Below are 22,425 nucleotides of genomic sequence, written 5' to 3' on the forward strand. Positions count from 1 at the left end.
AGACACACATTGTCTTTTACTATTATCTTGAAAGCGTGGAGCCTGGTGATGAGAGTAAAACTAACAAGACCCACACATGGAGACCCAGCCTGACACATGTCTCCCACTCCAGGCAGTTCTGGGTTTCCTTGTGGTCTAAAGTGATAAGCGATGCTTTCTTTCCCTCCAAGAGTCAACACCTCCTTTAGAATCTATGGAAGGCAGTTGGGCTCCCTATTGCTGGAACACATATTCCCACATCTCTCAATAGTTAAAATGATGCCAGAGACCCTGGGAACTGCAAGGTTGGGATCCATAGACAGGTCTGCCTCCCTCCTGAGCTCCCCATCCCTGGTCTCAGCATCTGTCCCGTTGACATTTGCCTCCCCCATCCCTGCTTGTCCCATGAACCAGTACATGACATTCAAATCCAAACAAAACAAAATCAAGAATGAACCTGGTAGCCTGGTGCATTGTACTGAAGTTCATTTGTTCAAGTAGATCCTTGCTTACTCCAGTCTTTCACACGGGGCAAGCCAGAGAGACTTGGGAAACCAATGAGCTTCCCCATTTGAACAACTTTTCCAACAGGACAATTCTTTCTGCTGTTGTTATTAAGCAGCTGCATGAATTGGGGTTCAAGAGCCCCTGGCCTTTCTCCTCCAGTTCCCTCCATCATGGCCATTGAGTCACTGCGTCCTCATTTTTGTTATTTCTGCTACTGTTCACCCTCCTGTTCTGGTGCATTTGCTTCCTCTCCCTGCAGGAGGTCCCCCACCCTTCCCCAGCTTCATCCTCCTGATATTCATTCACAACTCTGCCCAAATATCTCACATTGGCTTCTGTTCTTTTGGCTTGACCTTCAGAGTCTGGACTGTAACTCTGTAGTATCTCTAGACATGCACATTACTGTTCTCTTTGAACATTCGGTAATCTAAGGTGAGCACCAGCAGGCTTGCATGGCCTTGCCTCTACTCAGGCTACTCAACTCTCAGGAATGCCCATCTCCTGTTTATCTGTTGAATTCCTACCTGCTCTTAGAAACAGGATAGTATCCTATCTTCTCTATCACCTCACCCTGTCTCTCTGGTACTGGGAACTGAACTGAGGACCTGGAACGTGTACCATGTAACATCCCTAAGCTTCTTCCTCAGAGATTTTCTATTCACTTCGGTGATTTAAACTAACAGTGATACTCCACATCTTCTTAAGAGTTTTATATGATCCCATATAACAGAAACTAGACAGGAGAATTAGAACCATAGCCCTCTCTAGTTGAAACACAGTTCCTTAGGATGTGTCCCTTGTTACCCTCGTCTGGAAAATGGAGAAAGGTTATAGTGACTGTCCTCAAAAGTTGTGTTGATGGAGTAATGAATGTAATGCTGACATGGCACCTGGAATAAGATAAAAAAAGCTCCATGTTCCTGTTGTCATCATTATCACTGCTCTCACCATCATCACAACACTACCATAAACATTGTTGTCATCATTACCATTGCCATCACTATGATTGTCATGGCTTTTACTACCATTTTCCATCGTGATCATCATCATTGTTTTCATTACCATCACCATTCTTACCAGTATCATCACCACTATCAGCATCAGCATCACACCACCACCATCACTGTCACCATTGTCATTCACCCCCATGGTCTTTACTATCATCATCATCACCATCATCATCATCATCATCACTAGCATAATCATCACCACCATCATCTCATTATCTATCATCACTAATCACATCACCATCATCATTGTCACTACCATCGCCATCACCATTATCACGATTATTGTCAGTATCACCACTATCAGCATTATCATCACACCTCCATCCTCAACACACCAGCATCATTGTTGCCATCACAATCACCATCCTCACCACCACCACCACCGCCTTCACAGTCAATGCTGATATTAGCAAAGATGATATGACAACATAAAAATACAATGGGGAGAGATTTTATGTCTTATAAATCAAGCTGAAGGAAACTACTAAAGTAAGGGAAACAGATGCTTGAGAATTCTGTAACTTGTATTATCTAACGAGAGAAAGCAGAAGAGATGAGCACAAGAGATAAATGTCTTCCTGGCACACAAGGGCAGGGTGGTGTAGTCTTTATAATAGTAGTGGAATTGAAGAACCAAGTTAGAGTCAGTGCTCTCATTGCCTGTTGACCAGAACCTTGTCTGTCGGCTCCATCCTGGTATGGGAGTCTTGGTGTTCTGATGAGGTGATGGTCACCTGACATGTATCTTACACTGCCTTGTGGCAATGGTCCCCTCTAGCACTGCACCATGGGGTTCCTTAAGGACAGGGGTTGTGTCTTACTCATCTTTGTCTCTCCAGTGTCCAGCCAAGTTCCTGGCACTCTATGATTATGCAGTATGTATGAATGAGGGAGGAAGTGAATGATGGATGAGCCATTAAAATGCCACCTTGAGGAGAGTGAGGCCTAGAGGTGGCCGGGATCCAAACAAAGGGTCACAGCCATCAGAGAGAGCACTGAGGCATGTAGGGAGAGACTATCAGGCAGGCCTAGACACAGCAGGTTTTGTCCTTCTGCCTTAGGCTGCATAAAAGGGAGCTAGCACGTTCTTGAGCAGCTTGCATGTGTGAGGCTTGGTAAATCAATGTACTCTTATTTCCTTCTCCTAGCAATCTTTCTATGTAGACAATCACTATTACTTTCATTTGGGACTGGGATGGTGCTGGACCTCTTGAGGCACCTGGAAGGGAGCTGAGGTAAAATAGGAATCTCGAGGGGCTTCAATGGTGGAGCTCACTGGACAGCAGACACCCTCTCATAGCCTTCCTTCCATGCCTGCTTAACACCAGGAACCATGAGCAGGGAGGGAAGATGAATCATGACTAACGTCCCGCTTCCTGTGTCCCCCTTTGTAATTTAATTTTATGGTTTTGGGAGCTGTGTCGCAGGTTGTGGGAGCCTGCAGAGATGGGCCACCAGTGGTTTGGTTTAATCCCCTTTTTAATATCTTTGTTGCAACATTCTTTCCAATTCAGCTCCCAAGTCACATTAAAAAAATACCTCTTCCTTGGGGTAAGCCTTCCCTTATTAAACAGATTCAAATGAAAAGTTTTAAAGATAATTTGAACAATAAGAATCACTCGGTAGCTCCCAGCCGAAGCTCCTTTATTGCTGTATTTATTCCCAGTGTTTCCTGTCTCATTCCCCAGCTCACTGAGTCCCTCATTCCCCAAACGCAGCTCTCTCAGGCCTAGGCCCTACTCAACTCTTGTTCCCCTCAGGGGGACTCAAGGAAGGGAGCAATATGGAGGGGCATGTCTCACTTACACTCGCCAATGACTGAGAGTCTCAGGACTCCTGTAAGGAATCTGGAGGAAAAGCCACACATCCAGGGTGTGTCTAAGGACAACATAGAGAAGGAACAGAAGGGGGGATGAGAGATGGGCAAGGACAACCCACTCAAAATGTTTTCACTTGGGACCACGCTCCAATGCCCTGGGACCTACAGCAGAAACCAGTGCTCCATTGCTCTTAGACACTTCTGGAGTACACTACAGGTCAAAGGTGAGAAATCCCAGGCTGACTGGTTGAGAAGGAGAGTTTCAAAGAAAAGCAGGGCAGGCTAGAAGGAGACTGATCTTCACTGGGTCCTTTGTGCCTTGCTGGGACATTTAAGGAAATGGACTCCACTGTGTGTGAAGACCTCTGCTGAGAAATGTGATAAATAGGCTTGGCATTCTGGGAGCAGAGCGATTTTAGAGTGTTGCTTACCTTTGACCAGGATGGTATCACCATCCTGTCCTCACTTAGCAGCTGAAGAAATGAGGTCTCGATGGTTTTACACCTTGGTCAGCACTGGTGGTGTGGGGCTCAGGCTATGTGTGAACCTGGCCTGCAGGACTCCAGAGCCTGCCACTAGGTCTGACTCTCAGGCTCAGCCTGCTGTCTCTCAGTCAGAACCACTAACATTTGCATAGTGCCCCTTACAATTTACCAAGAGCTTTCACAGTCATCATCTCACTTAATCCTGCTGAGACCTGGAGAGGGGGGGAGTGTGTGTGTGGGAGGGGCGTGCAGAGAGGCCACAGCTTTTTCCAGGTCCTCCTTACACCCCTGACTCCCTACCAGAAAAGATAGATGGCAGCTCAGCAGGGTTCCAGGTACCTTTGGGTGCCTAGATGGCTACTGAACACCACTTCTAAATAGAGAAGTGGTCTAGGTCTATCGGTGGCCACAGAGGTGGACTCAACCTTTGTTTGTAAGCAAGAGGTTATAGTGTGTGTGTGTGTGTGTGTGTGTGTGTGTGTGTGTGTGTGTGTAGCTTTGGGGTATATGTGTGTATACATGGCTGTAGTGGTATAGTGGTATGTATGTGCATGGGTGCATGGCTACAGTTTGTGTATATGGTTGTGATGTGTGTGTGTACATTCCTGTGGTGCATGTGTTTCACTGTGGGGTGTGTACATGGTTGTGTGCCTGTACCTGTCTCCAAGGTATACATCTATGAGCATGGGTCCATGGGTGTGTGCATAACTGATGTGTGGGCATGGTTGTATAATCTATGGGGAGAGGAGACACAGTAGTTTGATGAATACTGGACCTGAGCAGGGGAAAATGGAGGAAGACAGGCAGCTGCCCCCTCCCTCCCCAGTTGTCACAGGTCACCCAGAGTGGTGTGATATATGTGTCATGGGAATAGAATGCTGACCTCTGAACCCATGTAAGTAGAAAGGCCAGAAAAACCTCTGTCTTCAACCAGAGCTAAGATGGGTCTTCCTTGGGGAAAATTCAGGTTGGGTGCAAAAGCCTCTGTCTCCCTAGGGAGGCCTTTCCTTGTCTGGAGCCCTTGGGTACAGTAGTCTAGGATTGCTCCAGGATCCTCTGGATTTTAAAATTTCCATTAAAGAATCATGTTATTCTAATGGGCTTTCCTTTATATGTGATGTGTGGTTTTTTTTCATTGCATCTCTCAGTAACCACACTTTGTTGTGAATACTTGGTGTTTTAACTGTAATATGCCATGGGGAGTTTCTTTTCTGGTCTTAACTATTTGGTATTCAGATCATGTTCCTTGTATCTGAATAGCCGTGTCTTTCCTTAATTTGAGGATGTTTTCTTCTATGGACCTGCATGGCATTCTTTTCCTTCATCTGTGCCTATTTTTAATATTTGGGTCTTTTCATGGTGTTCACAGTTCCTTCATGCTTTTATTTCTTTGTCATCCTCCTCCTTTTTCCTTTTTTCATTCTTTGCTCATATGGTCTAATTCCTCTACTTTAACTTCAAGTCTTGATACTCTTATTTTCTTGGTATTCCATTTTCTACTTGATCCATTGCACTTGTAAGGAGTGAGCAGGTGGTATTCTCTATGCAGCTTGAGCGAGCCAGAGACATGGAGGCAGAACCTGGAGTCTTGGCTTGGGTTCTTGGTTGAACAATGAAGATATTTAAAGAAGTGGGGGGAAATGGATTTTTGCAAGAAATCAATCATTCTCTCTAGAGTCAATTACACTCCAGAGTCTTGTTTAGTTGTCACTAGTTAATCTTAAATTTCAACTTAGAGAATTGTAGCAAGTCACTTACTGACCCATAGTAGAGGATTACATCTTCATTCATTTGTTGCATTACTGAAATTCCTCAGCCTCAGAATGGGGCCTTTGGGTTTTCCGTTGACTCCATTGCTCTGATGGTGGGACAGCACCTGTTCATTCATTGTTTGATTTCTTCAACAAACGCTCACCATGGCCTTCTGTAGGCCAAGCCTTGAGTTTTCTAATTGGGTTGTTGAGATTTTTTTAAATCCTATCTTCATTTCAGCTTGAGTGTTCTTCAATATTTCTCTACTGAATTCCATTTTCAAGTCTTGAGTTGTCTTAGATGTTTCATTCTGCCATATGTTTGTGTTTTCTTGGACCCCATTCAGACATTTACTGCTGTTCTCATTAAGTTCACTGAGCTGGTTTGCTATCTCCTCTTTAAACTTGAATTCTTTGATGAAGTTTATGATTGTTCTTTTAAGTTCTGTATGTGGAGTTCATCCAGGTAATTCTCACTAGAGAACATTTATAAGGGACTGGTGGGCTTCGTGGGATATTCTGTCTTGGCCTTTCATGTAGTTTATGCCTGTGATGAGACCTGGGTTTGTGGGTTTCTTTCTTTCATTGGTTGTGTCTGAGTCTGAGACTAGGCCTGAGGGTTGAAGACAGTATGGGTGGGCAAGGTTCCCAGAACACACCATGTTGGGCTGGGACACACATGTGTATCTCATGCTAGTCCTGAAGGTTGAGTATGATATGGAAAGGTTAGCTTCAGGAAGACATACCAGGCTGGGATATGTGACTGGGACCAAGCCTGAAGGTTGGTAACAGTATAGGCAGGACCCACCACACTGAGCCTGAATATATATGTACAACCCAAGATAGGTCTCAAGAATGGGGAATGTGCTGGTAGACTGGAGTCAGATGGAATCACTTGGCTTTATCAGAGCACAGGGTGTGGTACTCAAGCTAGGCCTAGTGATTGGATCTCAGTTAGCCTTTTTTTCTTCAAGACAAGGTTTCTCTGTGTAGCCCTGGATGTCCTGGAACTCACTCTGTAGACCAGGCTGGTCTCAAACTCAGAGATCTGCTTTCCTCTGCCTCCCAAGTGCTGGGATTGAAGGTGTACACCATTAGTGTCCAGCCCCAAGTTTTTTTTGGGTTTTTCAAGACACGATTTCTTCGTTTATATTGTTTTGGAGGTTGTTCTGGAAACTCTATAGATCAGGCTGGCCTCGAACTCACAGAGATCCACCTGCCTCTGCTTCCCGAGTGCTGGGATTAAAGGCATGTGCCACCAATGCCTGGAGCCCCAAGAATATTTTAAGACCTTGCTTCTTACTGAAGCCCGAAGTGAAGCAACTATCAAAGGATTTGATAAGATCATGATAAAGTAGAGGTACTTCATTGGATGATCATATTGCTCCACTGAGACTATGGTGGGGAGTGCTCAGAGTGGTGTCATGTAATAAATGCTAACACTTACTGTCAATTTTCATAAGTGGGACCTGTGGCTTAGATATGATGGCCCCTGCTAAAATATCTGGTCTTGAGAAATGGAGGGGAGTCGAGTCTAGTTGCCTCCCACCAGGAACTTACCTCTTAAGTACTCTACCATGCTGTTCCCTACCAGGTAGACACAGAGCTGTGAGGTCAGAGGTCAGTCTGAAGATAGACCACAATTCAAGCCTGAGTCTGTGTATGACTCCAAAGCCTTCAACTTGCTTCAGTCATGTGGCCAGGACACATGGCTGGGTGATGTGTCTACCATTGGTCTAAGATGCCATAGCTGAAAGAAAATATTTGTCTTGGTGTCCTCCTTTGGTGCTAACAATTTCCTGCTTGCATTTTTCTGTTGTTTGGCTCAGCCAAGTAGCAGTTTTCATCTTTGCTGTGTGATATCATGTACACAGAACTGCTGCTGGGGAGCTAACAACATGCTTACTTAGTCATTATTCTGGGAAGGGGTGCCAGTCAGTCAGTAGCCTTTATTTTTACACAATTCTGTACATTGCAAATGCAGAAATAACACAGGATCAGAGCCTCAAGCATGTAATTGTGATTTTCAGAGGTTGGTAAAGCAGAGGGGCCAGCACAGACCTGGAGTCCCAGAACCTTGACATGGCTTTTGACTTTGATTCCTTTGTCAGGAGCCCAGGAGCTAGGCTGCCTTCCTGGACTGATTCACTAGATACAGTCTGATAGATGTTATGACGTTTATCAACTTAAAGGAGAAAGGGAACACCAGTGGAGGGGTGCCAAGACTTGCAAAACTCAGGGGGAAAACCTAGGGGCTGTTGAGATGGTCCCATGGGTAAAGTGCTCTGTGAGAGCACAAGGACCTGAGTTCAGATCCCTGGCACTCAAACAAATGCTAGGTGTGGCAATGCACATCTGTAATCTCAGTGCTGGGGGTGAGGGCAGGGGCAGGCAGATTCCCCAAGCTCATGGAACAGTCCACTTAGCCAAACTGATGAGCTCTGAGTTCAGTGAGAGACCCCGCTTCAAAAACAAACAAACAAACAAAAATCATGGAAAGTTACCAAGGAAAACATCGAATGTAGACCGGTGCATTGATGATATGCACAGGGGTCATACACATGCATAACTAGAAAAACATCTCTCTCTCTCTCTCTCTCTCTCTCTCTCTCTCACACACACACACACACACACACACACACACACAATTTCCTGTTGTATTCTAGGAAATGTGTGCAAATGTGTGCTTATCTTTGAACTTTGCAAAGTTAGGTGGTGCTTAGAAAATGTTCCCATGAAACCCCAGCTGACTGCTGAGAGTAGTGTTGACTCCCTGAGGGTTTGCACCTCCAATCCCCACAGCAGTCAGGGAGTATGGTCAGCTGATGAAAGGCCTCCACCTGTGCCTACCAGGAATCAGGCTAAGCAGGAGCAGGGGTGGGGGGGGTCTTCTGATCAGCACCTAAGGGGATGCCAGACCAGAACTGAGTGCAAAGCCAGGCAGGTTGCAACAAGCAGAAGAAGCTGGTACAGCTCTTGGGCAGGAGAGGGGATGAGAAGCATACAGCAGGCAACAGAGATGAGAGAGTTCCTTCTTTCATTTAGTCAACAAATCCTTGCCTAGCTGGAACTTAGTGCCCAGTGCAAGGCCATGGGGACACTGCCAAAGACCCTACTTCCAGCTGCTCCAAGGCCTCTGGGATGAACAGGATAGAGTCCCTGTCTTCATGGTGTGCATATGATGGCAAGTAACATCTTTTTAATAATAATAATAATAAACACTAGATAGAGGCAGATGGCATGAAGGAAACAGACTGATACAGAGACCCCCACAGAGTATGCCTAGCAAAAGAAGGAGGAACATTTCTTTAAAAATCAGATAGAAAAGGCCACCTAGAGACTATGGCATCTGAATTGACACCTGAATGTTGCCAGCAGCCAGGTAAGGAGCAATCCAGGGGGTGCCCAGAGCATTCACTCTACAGGAAATGCAAGGGCCCTTTGTCACAGAAATGAGCTTGGCATTTCAAGGAATGGATAAAAGATCAACGTGATGGAAGGACAGGGAGATGGGGCCAATTTGCGTAGTGTCCCAGGGATCATAAAGGGGTTTGGATTTTATCCTGTGAGTAATGAGAATCCACAAGGTGGTTTTAAGCAAGGGAATTGCTTGATCTTAGTTCTGAGAATGTCCCTGCTCTGTGGCCATGGAGTTTTCTAAAACAAACAAGAACAAGCAGATCTTATTTTCTTGGGGATAGAGGGGGCTAAGGAGGCGGGGAAGTCAGAGATTAAGGACTTTCGGGTGTGTGATCACTGCGGGGTGTTTGATGAAGGTTTTCACGGAGGCATGGATGCTATCAGGTTGTTTAATTTTCCCCGCGTGTTGATACAGGATTACTGTCATGCTGGAAGTAGGGTCTTTGGCAGTGTCCCCATGGCCTTGCCCTGGCCTCGTCTCTGGTTAGACATTTCTAACTGTGAACGGGTGGAAGACTCAGAAGACATGCTCATCAGACATGCAGCTGACATGTAGCTGTCAGAGATGGCTAATGCCACAGATGGCAGGCTCAAGATTCACTGTGCTGATCCTCCAAGGGCTGGCATTACAGGATGAAAGTGGCAACATCACTGATTGCATTCAGATTGGTGAACAAGGCCCAGGCAAGAGCTAGGGGACTTTGGTGGAGGGACTCTCCAGAAAGAAGGCTGGCTAAGGCTGGAGGAGTGAGTATAGGAACTGGACCAGCTGTGTCCCCCCACATCAGCCTCCTTCCCAGTATGGTGACAAGGTCCTCCGTCTTTCAAAGGAAAACTGTTCCTATCTGTGAAATGGAGATGATACTGTCAGGTGTCCAGGGATGTGCAAGGGATGGCCTGTGAACATGGACATTGATACCTGGCCTCCCTTTCGGCTTGTGGTAGATTCATAATAAAAGATGCCTTGGTCGGTCTTTGAGGAAGGTACCCAGAGAACTCATAGGCAGAGTGACCACCTCTATCTTAGGTAACAACCCCATTGGCCTTGACAGAGAATCCAGAGAGGCGTGAGCTGCACGAGCCAGGTTTGAATTGTTCCAGGTATCCTCAGCAGTCTGGTGGCAATGGCAGGCTATGCAGAGGTGGCCTGGGGTGTCTTTGTGCAGATCTAACCACTGATAGAAACACAAGCATTTGGTTTGCTATGTACCAGGCTTGTGCTACGTCCTTGCCCAACTTACCTACTTCACAATATCTTCATAGTCTTTAACCCTGAGAAGAGGGTGTGGCCTGACAGATTTGGGAAAACAAGCCTTTCAGGAGAACTAAGGGACAGCACAGGATTTACCCATTCAGCACCCACGGGTCTTTTTCCATCATCTTCTTTCAGGCTGAGAATGACAAGAGTGTCAGTTGGGTGCCAAGTAGGGATTATGCTTAGGATGTTTTGATATAGGGACATCAATGTCTTTTAGAAGGTGTTTTTGTGGGGGGCATAGGGGATGACTTCATCATTCAAGTTCTTGCCTTAAAGTGTAAGGTCCAAAATTCAATTCCCAGAACCCACATAAAAATGGCAGGTATAAGCCAGGTGGTGGTGGCGCACGCCTTTAATCCCAGCACTTGGGAGGCAGAGGCAGGTGGATCTCTTTGAGTTCGAGGCCAGGCTGGACCGACAGCCTCCAAAACAATACAGAGAAACCCTGTCTCGTAAAAAACCAAAAAAAAAAAATGGCAGGTATAGTGGTATGTATTTGTAATCCCATCTCTAAGGAGATAGAGACTGGAGGATTACTGGTCAACTGGTTGATGAACTCTAGGCCAGTGAGAGACACTGTGAGCAATGTCCCTGAGGAAGATAATTAAAGTTGACCTCTGGCTTCAACACATACAAGAGCACACATAAACCCCCACCACACACACACACATGCCACATGCACACACACACACACTCACAGTTCATACATACTCACAGGCATGCACAGGTACAAACAGCCAAAGAGACATTAGGGAAAAAAGAAGCCTGCCACTTTTGAAGATTCAGTGGTGATGGGCGTGTGTGTGTGTGTGTGTGTGTGTGTGTGTGCGCGTGCGTGTGTGTGCCCTCAAAAGCAAACAGTACTTCCAGGGAGGCAGGGACATGCCATGGACACTGTTTTGGGTTTTCGTGTGCCTTCCTAGTGGAGAGTGGCTTGTCAGACAGACCATGCTTCGGTTTGCTCACAGCGAAGCTGCAGCAGCTGAGCCCCACTTGTGTATCCCTTTTATTTTTTCCCTCTGTTTCTTAACCATTTTTCCTCTTTGTGTGCCTTGAGTGGCCGCTGAAGCAGTTTCCAGAATGTTCTAGGCATAGGCAACTCTATCTATCTTTCCCAGGAACCTCCGTTTATGCATAACAGGTGCTTCTAAGCTGGGGGACCCTGGCTCCCCTGGGAATGCAGTGGAGGAAGGTGCCCCCTCACCAAGGGTGCTGGGGGGTAGTTGAGAGTGTAGGGTTACCACCTTCTCCCTCACCTGAGGAGAACCAGTAACCAGCAGCTAGGAACTCATTGGCTCATCAAGCACTATCTAGCTGTTGGATTCTAGATCACTAATGGAAATCAGGGACAGGGGGACAGGGGAACATAGGGACAGGGAAGAGCCTTATGAACTGGTTCAGGTTCCAGCCAAGTGCTGTTGTCATCCACAATAATGTTCCAATCAGATGCCATATCCCCATCAGAGGCCATGACAGCAAGAGTAAATACAGCTGTCCAGATGGTCACACTGTGGAATCCAGGGTTCGAGGTCAGGTCAGACTATGAGCCTGAGCTATGCGGACGTAAGTGCTGACAGGTGTGTGACCCTATGACAGAGTGTCTGCACTATTCAAACACCCCTCTGTGATATTCCTGGGGATCACACAGGATATTGGAGTATCTGAGATGCTGAACAACTTGCTCGGGGTCACACACATTGAAAGTTACACAGATGGGGGGAGTCTTATTGTGCACTCCACCAGCCTGCAAGAGGGGACTTGCTGTATTGTATTCCTGGATCCAGATCTTGTTCTTTGAACTGCCTAGTCGCAGCCAGCCCCTTTGCTGCTGGGCAAATTTCTCCAGTGAACTATATCTCTGCTATTTGTTGCCTTGGGACCTGAGGAGGAAGGGACAGACATATTCAATGCTATAGCCTAGCAGGTGCTAGAGGGTTTGTGCCCACCTGGTCCATTTTTCCCTCTTGAGAAAGCATTAGGAAAGGAGTTTTCAGTAGGTTGTGGCCTCACCTTCTTTCCCCGAGGCCTGCATCCTGCTGGCAGAGCCAATGGTGGATGAGAGCACTAACTCCATCGTGTCTTTGAACCTTTTGCAGAGCTCTGGAGCTGAGCGGGGGCAAGGATGAGATCTCCCTGCTGGTGGAGCAGGAGTTCTTGAGTCTCACCAAAGAACATCTCATCTTGGTCCAAGAAGGCTCTGGGGAGTTGGCAACACCTATTGTCACTCCCCAGGGGACCCGGGAGCTGACTCCCTGCTTTATTGTGCCTCCTCTGGGGACAGACAGCACTGAATACCCAGGATCCTCTGTAACAGCTGATGACAAGCTTCGGGAGCAGAAGCTGTCTGTGCCCATCATCAGTAGCAGGCAGGACTGTGACTCTGCCATGTCTACAGTCACAGGCATCCTCCGTGCCGCCAAGGTCAAGAGTGTCAAGGGAACAAAGGACAAGAGCCATAGCCTGAGTGCCTCTAATTCAGAGATCAGCAAGCTCCTGGCCCAGTTCCCGCTGAAGTCTACCGAAATGTCCAAGGCCCCTGACAACAAGATGGTGCTGGAAGAGACCAAGGTCATTAAAGATTTCCTGCAGAATAGCATGTTCAATGGCTCTGGACCCCGGGAGTCCATGGGACTGGGCCCATTCCTGCTGCTGCCACCCCCACCTCCTCCTGCACCCACTGACAAGCTCCCTGAGTTCTCTCCTCCGAAAAGGCAGCTTCCAGTGTTTGCCAAGATCTGCTCCAAGAATGAGGCTGACCCCACTCTTGATGGCCACCACTGGATTGGTGAGTGGGCCTGGGAGCAGGGAAGTGAGGGAGTTTCCAGGAAGGAGGGCCTTGATCAGAAAAGCTGATCAAGGTCATAGTGCATCTTGGTGCAAAGCAAAAGAATGCAGAGTCTGTCTGTCTGTCTGTCTGTCTGTCTGTCTGTCTCTCTCTCTCTCTCTCTCTCTCTCTCTCTGTGTGTGTGTGTGTGTGTGTGTGTGTGTGTGTGTGTGTGTGTGTGTGGTACTTCCTCTGTGGCTCTCCATCTTATTTCCTGGGATTGGGACATGTAACCCTCTGAGCTAGAGTAGCTTACCAGTGGGTTCTAGAGATCTTGCCTTTGCCTCCCCAAGACTAGGATTACAGCCACATGCCACCACATACAGCTTTTTATATAGATGCTGGAAATCCAACCCCAGGTTCTCAGGCTGCTGTGACAAACATTTCACTAACTTAGCATCTTTCTGGGTCCTGGAAGAGGTGTCATTTCTGAATTTCCTAGGTACTTCTACCTTATAAGGTAATATCCCAGACTGGGGTCTGGGCTAGGAGAGAAAATTGATTGGCAGCTAGGGGTACTTAACTTCTAATGGAGGTACCCACACTGGTCATCAGGACCACTCTCTCTAGGCCTTAAGTTATTCAGGAACAGTTCAAATTGTTGGTCCTGGGATTTGTTCCCTGGGACTCTAGAGGCTTAGCTAAGTGTATTTTCAACACTTGAATGGGGACTCCACACTCTTCCCAGGAAACTCAGCCCCCTTCCCCATGCGTCCTACTCCTTCCTGGGATTCTGCATTGTGTATGCTCAGACTGGATGGCAGAGCCATTTGCCCACAGCCCCAGCTCCTTGGAGAACAACCAAAAGAAAGGTCACTCCCAGGTTGAAGCGTGGTGGTTAACTGACAGTGCCTGCTCTGGGAGGGCCCAAATCCACAAGGTGACTTTCCAGAGCATTCTATATTCTGGAGCACTTATGGGACCCCAGGAAATCAGAGCTGAGATGACAAGCTGGACTCAGTGACCAGCAGGCCTGGAGGGGTCACAAGGCTTTGGGATGATGTCTATGGGTGGGAGGGGCTTGAGCTTCCCCCCAGGGAGGGAACTACCCTCTCCTCTTAGGGGTGACCCTTCATGTTCCTTGCTGAAGGGGCTGCAGATTGGGGATATCTTGTCCGTTTCCCCTCCCCACACTCAGAAAGTGCCTTTGTATACAAACCTGTAGGCAAGGTATGCCAGAGGGAGCTTTGTGCAGGGTGAGCACATTCGTTAGGGAAAGCATAGGGGTGGCCCGTCTGAGGGGGCCTGCATGTGTACTAGTGAGTGTGTTTGTCATGTGTGTGTCTGTATAGTTATGAGACAGAAGGTAATATAGGTGTGTGTACACATGTGTGTGTGTGTACATGTGTGTGAGAGGGAGACAGAGTGAGGGAGAGGGAGGAAGAGGGGAGGGAGGGAGGAGGGAGGGATGGAGGAAGCAAGGGAGGGAGGGAGAGAGAGAGAGAGAGAGAGAGAGAGAGAGAGAGAGAGAGAGAGAGAGAGAGAGAGAGAGAGAGAGAGAGCGCCCAGATCTGACTGACTGTAGATGGGAGAGCGGCTGTAAATATGGCAGTCTCTGGGGGAAAATGACTATTATTAGTGGGTATGTTATTTCAGCATTCTAGCTGGAGGCTAAACTCAGCAACCAGAGGAACTCCTGGAAGAGACTCTGGGGACATGTTCTGCTAAAATTGTCATAGTCTCCTAAATTGGCCCTGGCTAGAGCAGTGTTTGCCTTTGCTGAGAAGGTAAGGTCCAGGTCTATGTAGAAGCTCTCAGGGCTGCTGGAGGGGGTGACAGGGGTCTGTGATGTGGTAGCTTCATGTCCACTGCCATAGGTCACGGCTGAAGCCTATCAGAGCAGCACAGAGCCATCCCCCTGCCTGCATGCACATGGGCTTCTCAGCCAAACTCTGTGGAGGCTTTCAGAGACATCCAGTCTGAGGAAAGAATGAAGGGCAGAGGGCAAAGCCCACGCTCTTCTAACAGAGAAATGCTTTAATAATAATTATATCCATGTGTGAGTATATGTATATGTTATACAATGTATAACTTATGTGTATACACATTTATAAATCTGTCTCTCTAGTTCTTGGTCCCAGGAACCCCTCTAATACCCAGTCCACAGATGCTCATAATGGCTTACAACCTATGCATTCCTCCTACACACTGTAAGCTATCTATAGATTGCTAATGGTGCCTGATCCAATGCCAGTGTTGTGTAAATGGTGGTTACAGCATGTTGTTTAGGGAATGATGGCAAGAAATTTTGTATATTTTCAGTAAGGGTGAAGTTCTTTCTTGGAATGTTTCGCATCCACTATTACACACACACACACACACACACACACACACACTCCATTTGTGAAGAAAGTGACAACACTGAGGGGAAATGTGGGTGAGAGCTCTGCAGAGGTGTCACATGTGTCAGAGTGTCCTTCTGCAAGGGATGGATGCTCACCATATTTGCAGTGAGACCTGAGTCTGGCCCCCGCTGAGTCCTTTCTGTACACTCCAGTCATGTATGATGACTCACTTTGTCCCTTTGATGTTTCCTGGTATTGTAGTTGCCCAGGCCTGTGACACCTTCCTGATGGCTCCAAATGAGAGTCTTGCTAAACCTTTCCTTCTTAGTTGAAGGATCCTCTCAGACAGACGAGATCCCAGCCAGTGTCTTCTCCCATTTTGTCCCTGTCACCTCATGGTGCCCATCTGCCTTGTCCTAGAACTATTTCTGGACACATCTCCCTCTTCCTTCTGTGAACTCCTGCAGGGCAGCCTGGCTCTGACTCATCACTGTGTCCCCAGTACTCAGGCCAAGGCCTGGTGCTGATGGGAGAGCTGAATCGCCTGTGAGAATCACAGCGGAGGTGAAGTTCTTGGTGAGGGACTAAGCAGCATGGCTCAACTCTGTGTTCTGTAGGGACGTGTGCTTCTTTACCAAAACCATGTGCTCCCTCATGACCAAACCACATCCAAGCTACCTCATATCCGTAGCCTGGCACTATGGATGGAAAGAAGGGAGGGGGGAAGAGGTGGAAGAAGGAAGAAAAGAAGGGAAGGAGGAAGGGAAGAATGAAAATGAATGGGCAGGCATCACGGAGCACACCTGTGATCTCTGCACTTGGGAAGCAGAGACAAGCAAGATCTCTGTGACCTTGAGGCCCTGGTTTACATAGTGAATCTGAGGTCAACCAGGGCTACACAGTGAGGTCCTATCTAAGAAAGAAAAAAACATGGATAGATGAGTAGATACACAAAAGGACAGATGAATGAATAGAGAGATGAGTGGATGGATGGATAGAAAGATAGATGGAATAAATAGATGAATAAATGGATAAGTGGTTGGCTGGATAAACCAATGAACAGATGAATGGACTGATGAGTAAATAGAAAGATGGATGGACAGGATGGATGGATGCATGGATGCATGGATGGATGGGCTGAGTAGGTGGGTGAATGGATCAATGGGCACATGAATGAGCAGAGAAGTGAATGGAGAAATGGCTGTGTAAGATAGGGAGGTCAGAATGGGCAGCAACGAGAGCAGACCTCAACAGGAGTCTGGGAATCACCTGACTGAGACAGTCTCTAGTATGACCTAGACCTCGGTATGAGCTATGGGCTGGAAGAAAGTAATCTACAAGAAGTATATGCTTCCCAGCGGCTTTGATTCAATTTCTCTATTTCTGTAGAACGAACCCCTGGCAGCAAAGAGCTAACCAAAGGACGAGAGAGCCTCTTTATCAGCCAGTGGCCCCAGAGCAGGAAGGACAACTGTGGTGAGGAGGGTCACAATGACTCAATTGGCACCATCTCCATGACCCTGCCAACCAAGAAGCCAGTGTGGCCGGCTGAGAAGAACCTGCTGTATGAGTTCTTTGGGGCCACCAAAAACCCCGGTGGGCAGCTGAGGCTTCGAAGCAAAGTGGATATGGATGGGCTGGATCTGAAGTGTAAGTGAACCTTCCCTGGGTGGGTACCCAGAAACCTCAGGTACCCACGTCCAGGCAGCAGGACCTCATTCTGTCCATGGGCAAGTCACCATTTTCCCTGGGGTTTCAGGACTGTTAACTCCATAAAATGGAGGAAACGATTTTCTCCCAGCATCCCCTAAGGGAATCCAATTGCTAGAGGAATGTAATTGGTTTTCAGAGATCCCACAAGCACAAACAACAACTGATGTGGTCCATAGCCCCAACCTGAGGTATATTACAGCTTCTAAGTTTGCCCAGGCCACAAAGAAATCCATGCTTTGTATTATTTCCACACTGAGATTATCCATGGCCTGGCCTGGCTTCTTCTCCTTTGTCCTCCTACAACTGCTTTAGTCATAAAGTCAAAACCCCTTTCCAAACACAAATCAACAAAAGAGAATGCTGTGGAGGGGCGTGTTTCTGGCTCCATTGTCCATGAGTGTCTCTGTAGAAGAGAGGAATCCAGTATTTATGCATAATAACAATTCAGCCTCATGCTTTAGAACACAGTATTAAGTTAGCCTGCACTCAACTATTTCATGTTTTTAAATACTCGAGAAAACACTAATAGTTAACGGTGCTTACTGCTCTTCCAAAGGACCAGAATTCGGTCCCCAGCACCCACTTTGGGTGAATCACAAGCTTCAGGAGTTCGGATAGCCTGCTCTCTTTCCATACACATACACATAAAGAGAAAGAAAAATAAATCTTTAAAATATTTAGAAAACCATTCCCTACAGAGACAGCAACCTGCACAAAGCTGTTGTGTTGCTCAGTATCCAGGTCTGATGGGGGTAGATTTAATCATGAGAGAGAAATCCTTTGCAGCAGCTTTGTACTTGTTTGTATAGAGCTGGAGTTCGGTTTTGCAAGTAGGTGGAACACAGCCTTAGCAATGTGGTTCCAGCACTCGGGAGGCAGAGGCAGGCGGATCTCTGTGAGTTCGAGGCCAGGCTGGACCGACAGCCTCCAAAACAATACAGAGAAACCCTGTCTCGTAAAAAAAAAAAAAAAAATGGAGCAATGTGGTTTACTGCATACCTGGCACACCAGCCTCATTTACCAGTGAGTGATGGAGAGAGAAGCCTTTCCTTCCAAATGAGCAAACGGTGCAATAATGATGGTTTCCTGGAATTAGAAAGCTCCTGGACTTGGAAGAACCCTTCTGGTGCTTAAAGGACTTGACCCCTGAGAGTATGCATTCCCAGGATGCATACAGAGGCACCAGCCTCCCCTCACTGCAAGCACTTAGCTGTTTCCCTCCTCCCCTTCCCCCACCCTGCTGTGACTTGCAGTTAACCCTCCTGCATTGATGCCTGACAAGAACAATATTAAGTATGCTGGGAATGTTTTCGCCCCACGCTTCACCGCAGCCTTGACCTCGACCACCCTGAACCAGCCTCTCTGGGTCAATCTGAACTGTCCGCCTCCACCAGTGTTCTCCAACCACTCCACCTTCCCGCAGTACCAGGTAAGCAAGTGGCTCTGGCTCCCCAACCAAGCCTGCTGCACAGAGAGCCTTGGGATTTCCCTGGAACACCATCCCTAGCCATAGGTCACATGAGAATGAGAGTGGATACTGTCAACCTGTAAACTTCTGCTACTGTTTTCATTGTAACCATACTGACTCACCACTTGGTACACACACACACACACACACACACACACACACACACACACACACACACACTCTTATATGCTCACACACATGCATACCATGCACATATACATGATCTTGAGATCCTGTCTGAAAGGGAGCTAGAAGTGCCACACAAAGGGACATCGAAGAATGTGTAGCAGAGTTTGAAATTTTCCTCACGGAGCTTAGTTATGCAGGGAAAATAGAGTTTCTTCATTTTGTCCATTTAACTTAATATCCCTTAAGGCCCACTTGGTGGAAGGAAGAAAGAATCAAATAAATGTCCACTCTGGTTTCAGCCTTTGTCCAATCCAATAACTTAACAGTCCCCTTAGGTAGTGCTCTGTGTTTTCAGGAGAGGTTCTCAGCCCCAAAGTTTTCCCCAGCTTCAGGTCCCATTCCTGGCTTCTCCATTGTGTCATATCCAGGAAGCACAGGGTTTCAGACCTGTGCATCCAGGGCTTTGCCCATTTGCTGGTCTGGCCATGACTGAAAGGGGGAAATGGAGAAGAAATTTGTGCCACACTTGACTTGGCTTCCTCTGTGGTCCTTCTGCTTGGAGCCAGAGATACCTCTTTATTGACAAGAGCAAGAAGTGTATGACTTAGACATCCTAGGTGGGTGGGGAGCCTCTCTACTCCCAGAGCTGATGCCTCTTCTTCTCCATCTTAAAGCGCTTAGCAAAGGACCTGTTTCTGTTTTGTTTTCAACTTTTTCAGAAAGAATGAGTCCCCACTTACCTGCCCTCCACAGGTACAAAATGCCTTGCACTTTAGGACGACATGGAGAGCTCTAAAGGAAATCGCAGGCATCATCCTCACATTAGTAATAACATCTGCCCATAGTCCCGAGAGAAGCATCAGGGTCAATTAATTCATGACTTCCTTCACTGGCAGTCTGAGCCCCTTGCAATTTGGGGCTTGCCTAATTCCCATTCACTTATTCACCTATCCATTGTCCGACTCATTATTTATTTATTTATTCATTTTTCTTTAGTAATCTTAAAAACCTCTGCTCTGTGGTTACTTTAGGCTGAGACCTGCACTAGGTGAGGGCACTCAAAGGTGATGAAGAGGCTTTGAGTCCTGTGTAAGCTCAGGAGCAAATCAAAGACCAGGGGGATACACTCGACCTCAAAACCAGAAACAACTGCACACTTTCCCACGGTTGGAAGTCACTCTTGTTGAATGCATGCGCCCGGCTCACGGTGTCAGGCTGCACTGAAATGCTTTACTGACTTGGCTTCTTCGAGCAAGTAAGGTTTGGATACGTTTTTCTGAGCATCAAGTCTGTCCTGTGTCTTCAGGTCTGACTGTGACTTCCTTCAGAAGGAGGGAAATTTCTAGATGCAGATAGTACTTTCTTGTAGGTCAAATGATGGATTTTTCTATAACACACACTGGAAGTTCAGCTCATTCTAGTCTCTCAGACAGTTGTATCCCCAGGCTCATTCTGAAACATTCTCTGACTGCTGCTTATTCTGGCCTTTATATATCCATCCCTCCATCCACTTGACTACAAATCCATATTCTCAATTCATTCATTCACCTACCATTTGTCTACTTATCCATCCTTACCCATCCATCCATCCATCCATCCATCCATCCATCCATCCATCCATCCATCCACTTCTGCAAAGAAGTGTTACCCTGGTCTGTCTGGGAGAACCTCCTTGATTCTGAGAGACAATTCAGTCAGTGAATGGGCCCAATCAAAGTTAGCCATGAAGGAGCTGACACTCCCAGAGACTGCATCTCTGCTTTCTCATGAATCTCAGAATTTCCTCTTGCTCAATTTGAGACAACCGATCAGGAGACCTGATACAGTAGAGAAAAAGCAGATCTGAAACCAGAAGATGGGTGAGAGGGCTTTGCAACATCTGCACTGTGTGGCCTTGGGCAAGTTCCTTAACTGCCCCAGTTTTTCTGTAGGAAATTTGGGCTTATCATAATTACAGCAGTCACAGAAACTGATTTGGTTGTAAGGATTAATTGAACCCAAGCACAGGAAAGAACTCTTAAAATCCCCAGTGTGACACAGATGTTCATTGCATTAATACTCAGTTAAGGCCCTCCAAGTAAAGGGGGTCGGGGAGTTCAGCAGACCTTGAGGGGGCAGAGAGAACAGGGGACTAGTCTATCACAGTCTCTTCCACACAAGGTCTAAGGAATAAAGATGAGGCCCCAAATCCAATTTTCTCAGAGCTCCATGGTGGAGAGACTCAGAGACAGGAAGACAAGGTCCCTAACACGGGGTCTGAGCATCTCCAGATGAAGAAGAGAAGCCATGTGAGGAAAGGCCATGGCCTCAAGCAAAGAGGAGCGAATGCTTATTCACCCTTGCTCTCTCACAATTTCACAAAGCTGCAATTCTAACAATTGTGAATGTCCCTAGAGTCAGGCAGTCTGTCTCATACTAATGAAGGAGGCAACATCTCTTACAAGGAGGGGCCAGGGCTGGCCAGCTGCGTGCCCTCCATTGGCCTCAGGATCACCTAGTGGTGGTAGATGGCTGCCTGGTGCTCGAAGTCCTGGAAGAGGCGTGTGGTGATTGAGCTTGTTAATGGAGTTGAAATCAAACAGCAGCAGAGGGGCCCTTAGCCACCTGGCCGGAGGCCTTGCAGCTCACCAAGGGTCTGGAATGAGCAAGGTCATCCCTTTGGTAGGATTTCTCTGGCCAGGTTCATTCCACGGTGGGGAGATGGGGACTGTGCTGGGTCATGATGATGAGTGAGGCTGACCTGGTTGTAGAATTTTAGGCAACAGGGCATCAGCTGTGGTAGAGAGACAGGCTTCAAGCAAGGACTGGCGTAAGTGGGAGGGGCCAAGGCAGGAAGGTCTCACGTGTCACTGCTTAGTGACAGAGGAAGGGTAGGGGGGTCTCTGCTATAGGATGTGCGAGTCTCAGAGACCTGGAAGCTGGGACAGGAAGAGCTGGTAGGCTTCTGAGGTATGCCATGTCAGAGATCCTGGAGCCCTTCATGAAGATCTGAGGATATCACCAGGAGCATGGTGTCTACCACAAAGCCAGAAGAGAGGCAGCACTCCAGAATGAAGAATGTTCTGGAAAGGTGCCCTGGGCTTTGAGCATCATGCTAGGTGCTGAGTACCCAGCTTTTCAGCTTCTCCGGGCCACACTGGATGAAGATGAGTTGCCTAGAACCACACATTAAATATAGGGTGTATAGCCCATGGCCCAGGAATTCCTTTATATGACATTGTGACAAGACATTGTCATCTATGACGTCTATGCCCTAGACTCATTCTATCAAGTTACAAAATAGTCGCGAAACCATCTTATGATAATGTTTTAAGTAAGCTTACAATTTCATGGTAGGCTGCATCCATAGCCATTCTGGCCCCCATATGGGGACCTGCAGGGCTAGGGTTGGGTACCCTTGTGATGTAGGTAATGACTGAGTGGACAGTTGGAGGGGTCATGGCTTGGTCTACCCTTTGAAACATTTCTGCTAGGTATGTGTGTTTTGTGTCTGAATGAACACATGGATATCCCAGGCCCAACCTTAGGCAGAGCTGTAAATCAACTTCCCACCCCATCAGGCTAAGCTGCCAGCAATCCTAGAGGGAGGGGCCAGTGGGGGATGACCGACAGCCCTAACATTTACAGAGTCCTTACTGTGTGCCCAGGTGCTTTCTCAGCTCTTTACTGGCATTTCTTTATTTATCCTCCTGCTTACCCTCACCACATGCAACAGATACACACAGGCTCCTAGCAGAAACCCAAACAAGCTTGTGGGGGAGGGGGCATAGCTGCGCA

The 22,425-nt window shown here is 47.3% G+C and overlaps 1 protein-coding gene across 2 annotated transcripts in view; it reads left to right on the plus strand.

Annotated features, from left to right (window-relative positions):
- Positions 1–22,425, plus strand: part of CUNH1orf94 (chromosome unknown C1orf94 homolog) — a 43,999-nt gene that overhangs the window by 6,624 nt on the left and 14,950 nt on the right. For both annotated transcript variants that reach the window (XM_040756599.1, XM_040756600.1), the window contains exons 2-4: positions 12,326–13,014; positions 16,728–16,988; positions 18,305–18,480. In XM_040756599.1, the coding sequence (XP_040612533.1) occupies positions 12,326–13,014; positions 16,728–16,988; positions 18,305–18,480 (1,126 nt within the window). The remainder of the gene's footprint in view (positions 1–12,325; positions 13,015–16,727; positions 16,989–18,304; positions 18,481–22,425) is intronic.

This window comes from Mesocricetus auratus, unplaced genomic scaffold (genome assembly GCF_017639785.1).
Source record: "Mesocricetus auratus isolate SY011 unplaced genomic scaffold, BCM_Maur_2.0 Super-Scaffold_100014, whole genome shotgun sequence".
In the NCBI taxonomy this organism is placed as follows: Eukaryota; Metazoa; Chordata; class Mammalia; order Rodentia; family Cricetidae; genus Mesocricetus; species Mesocricetus auratus.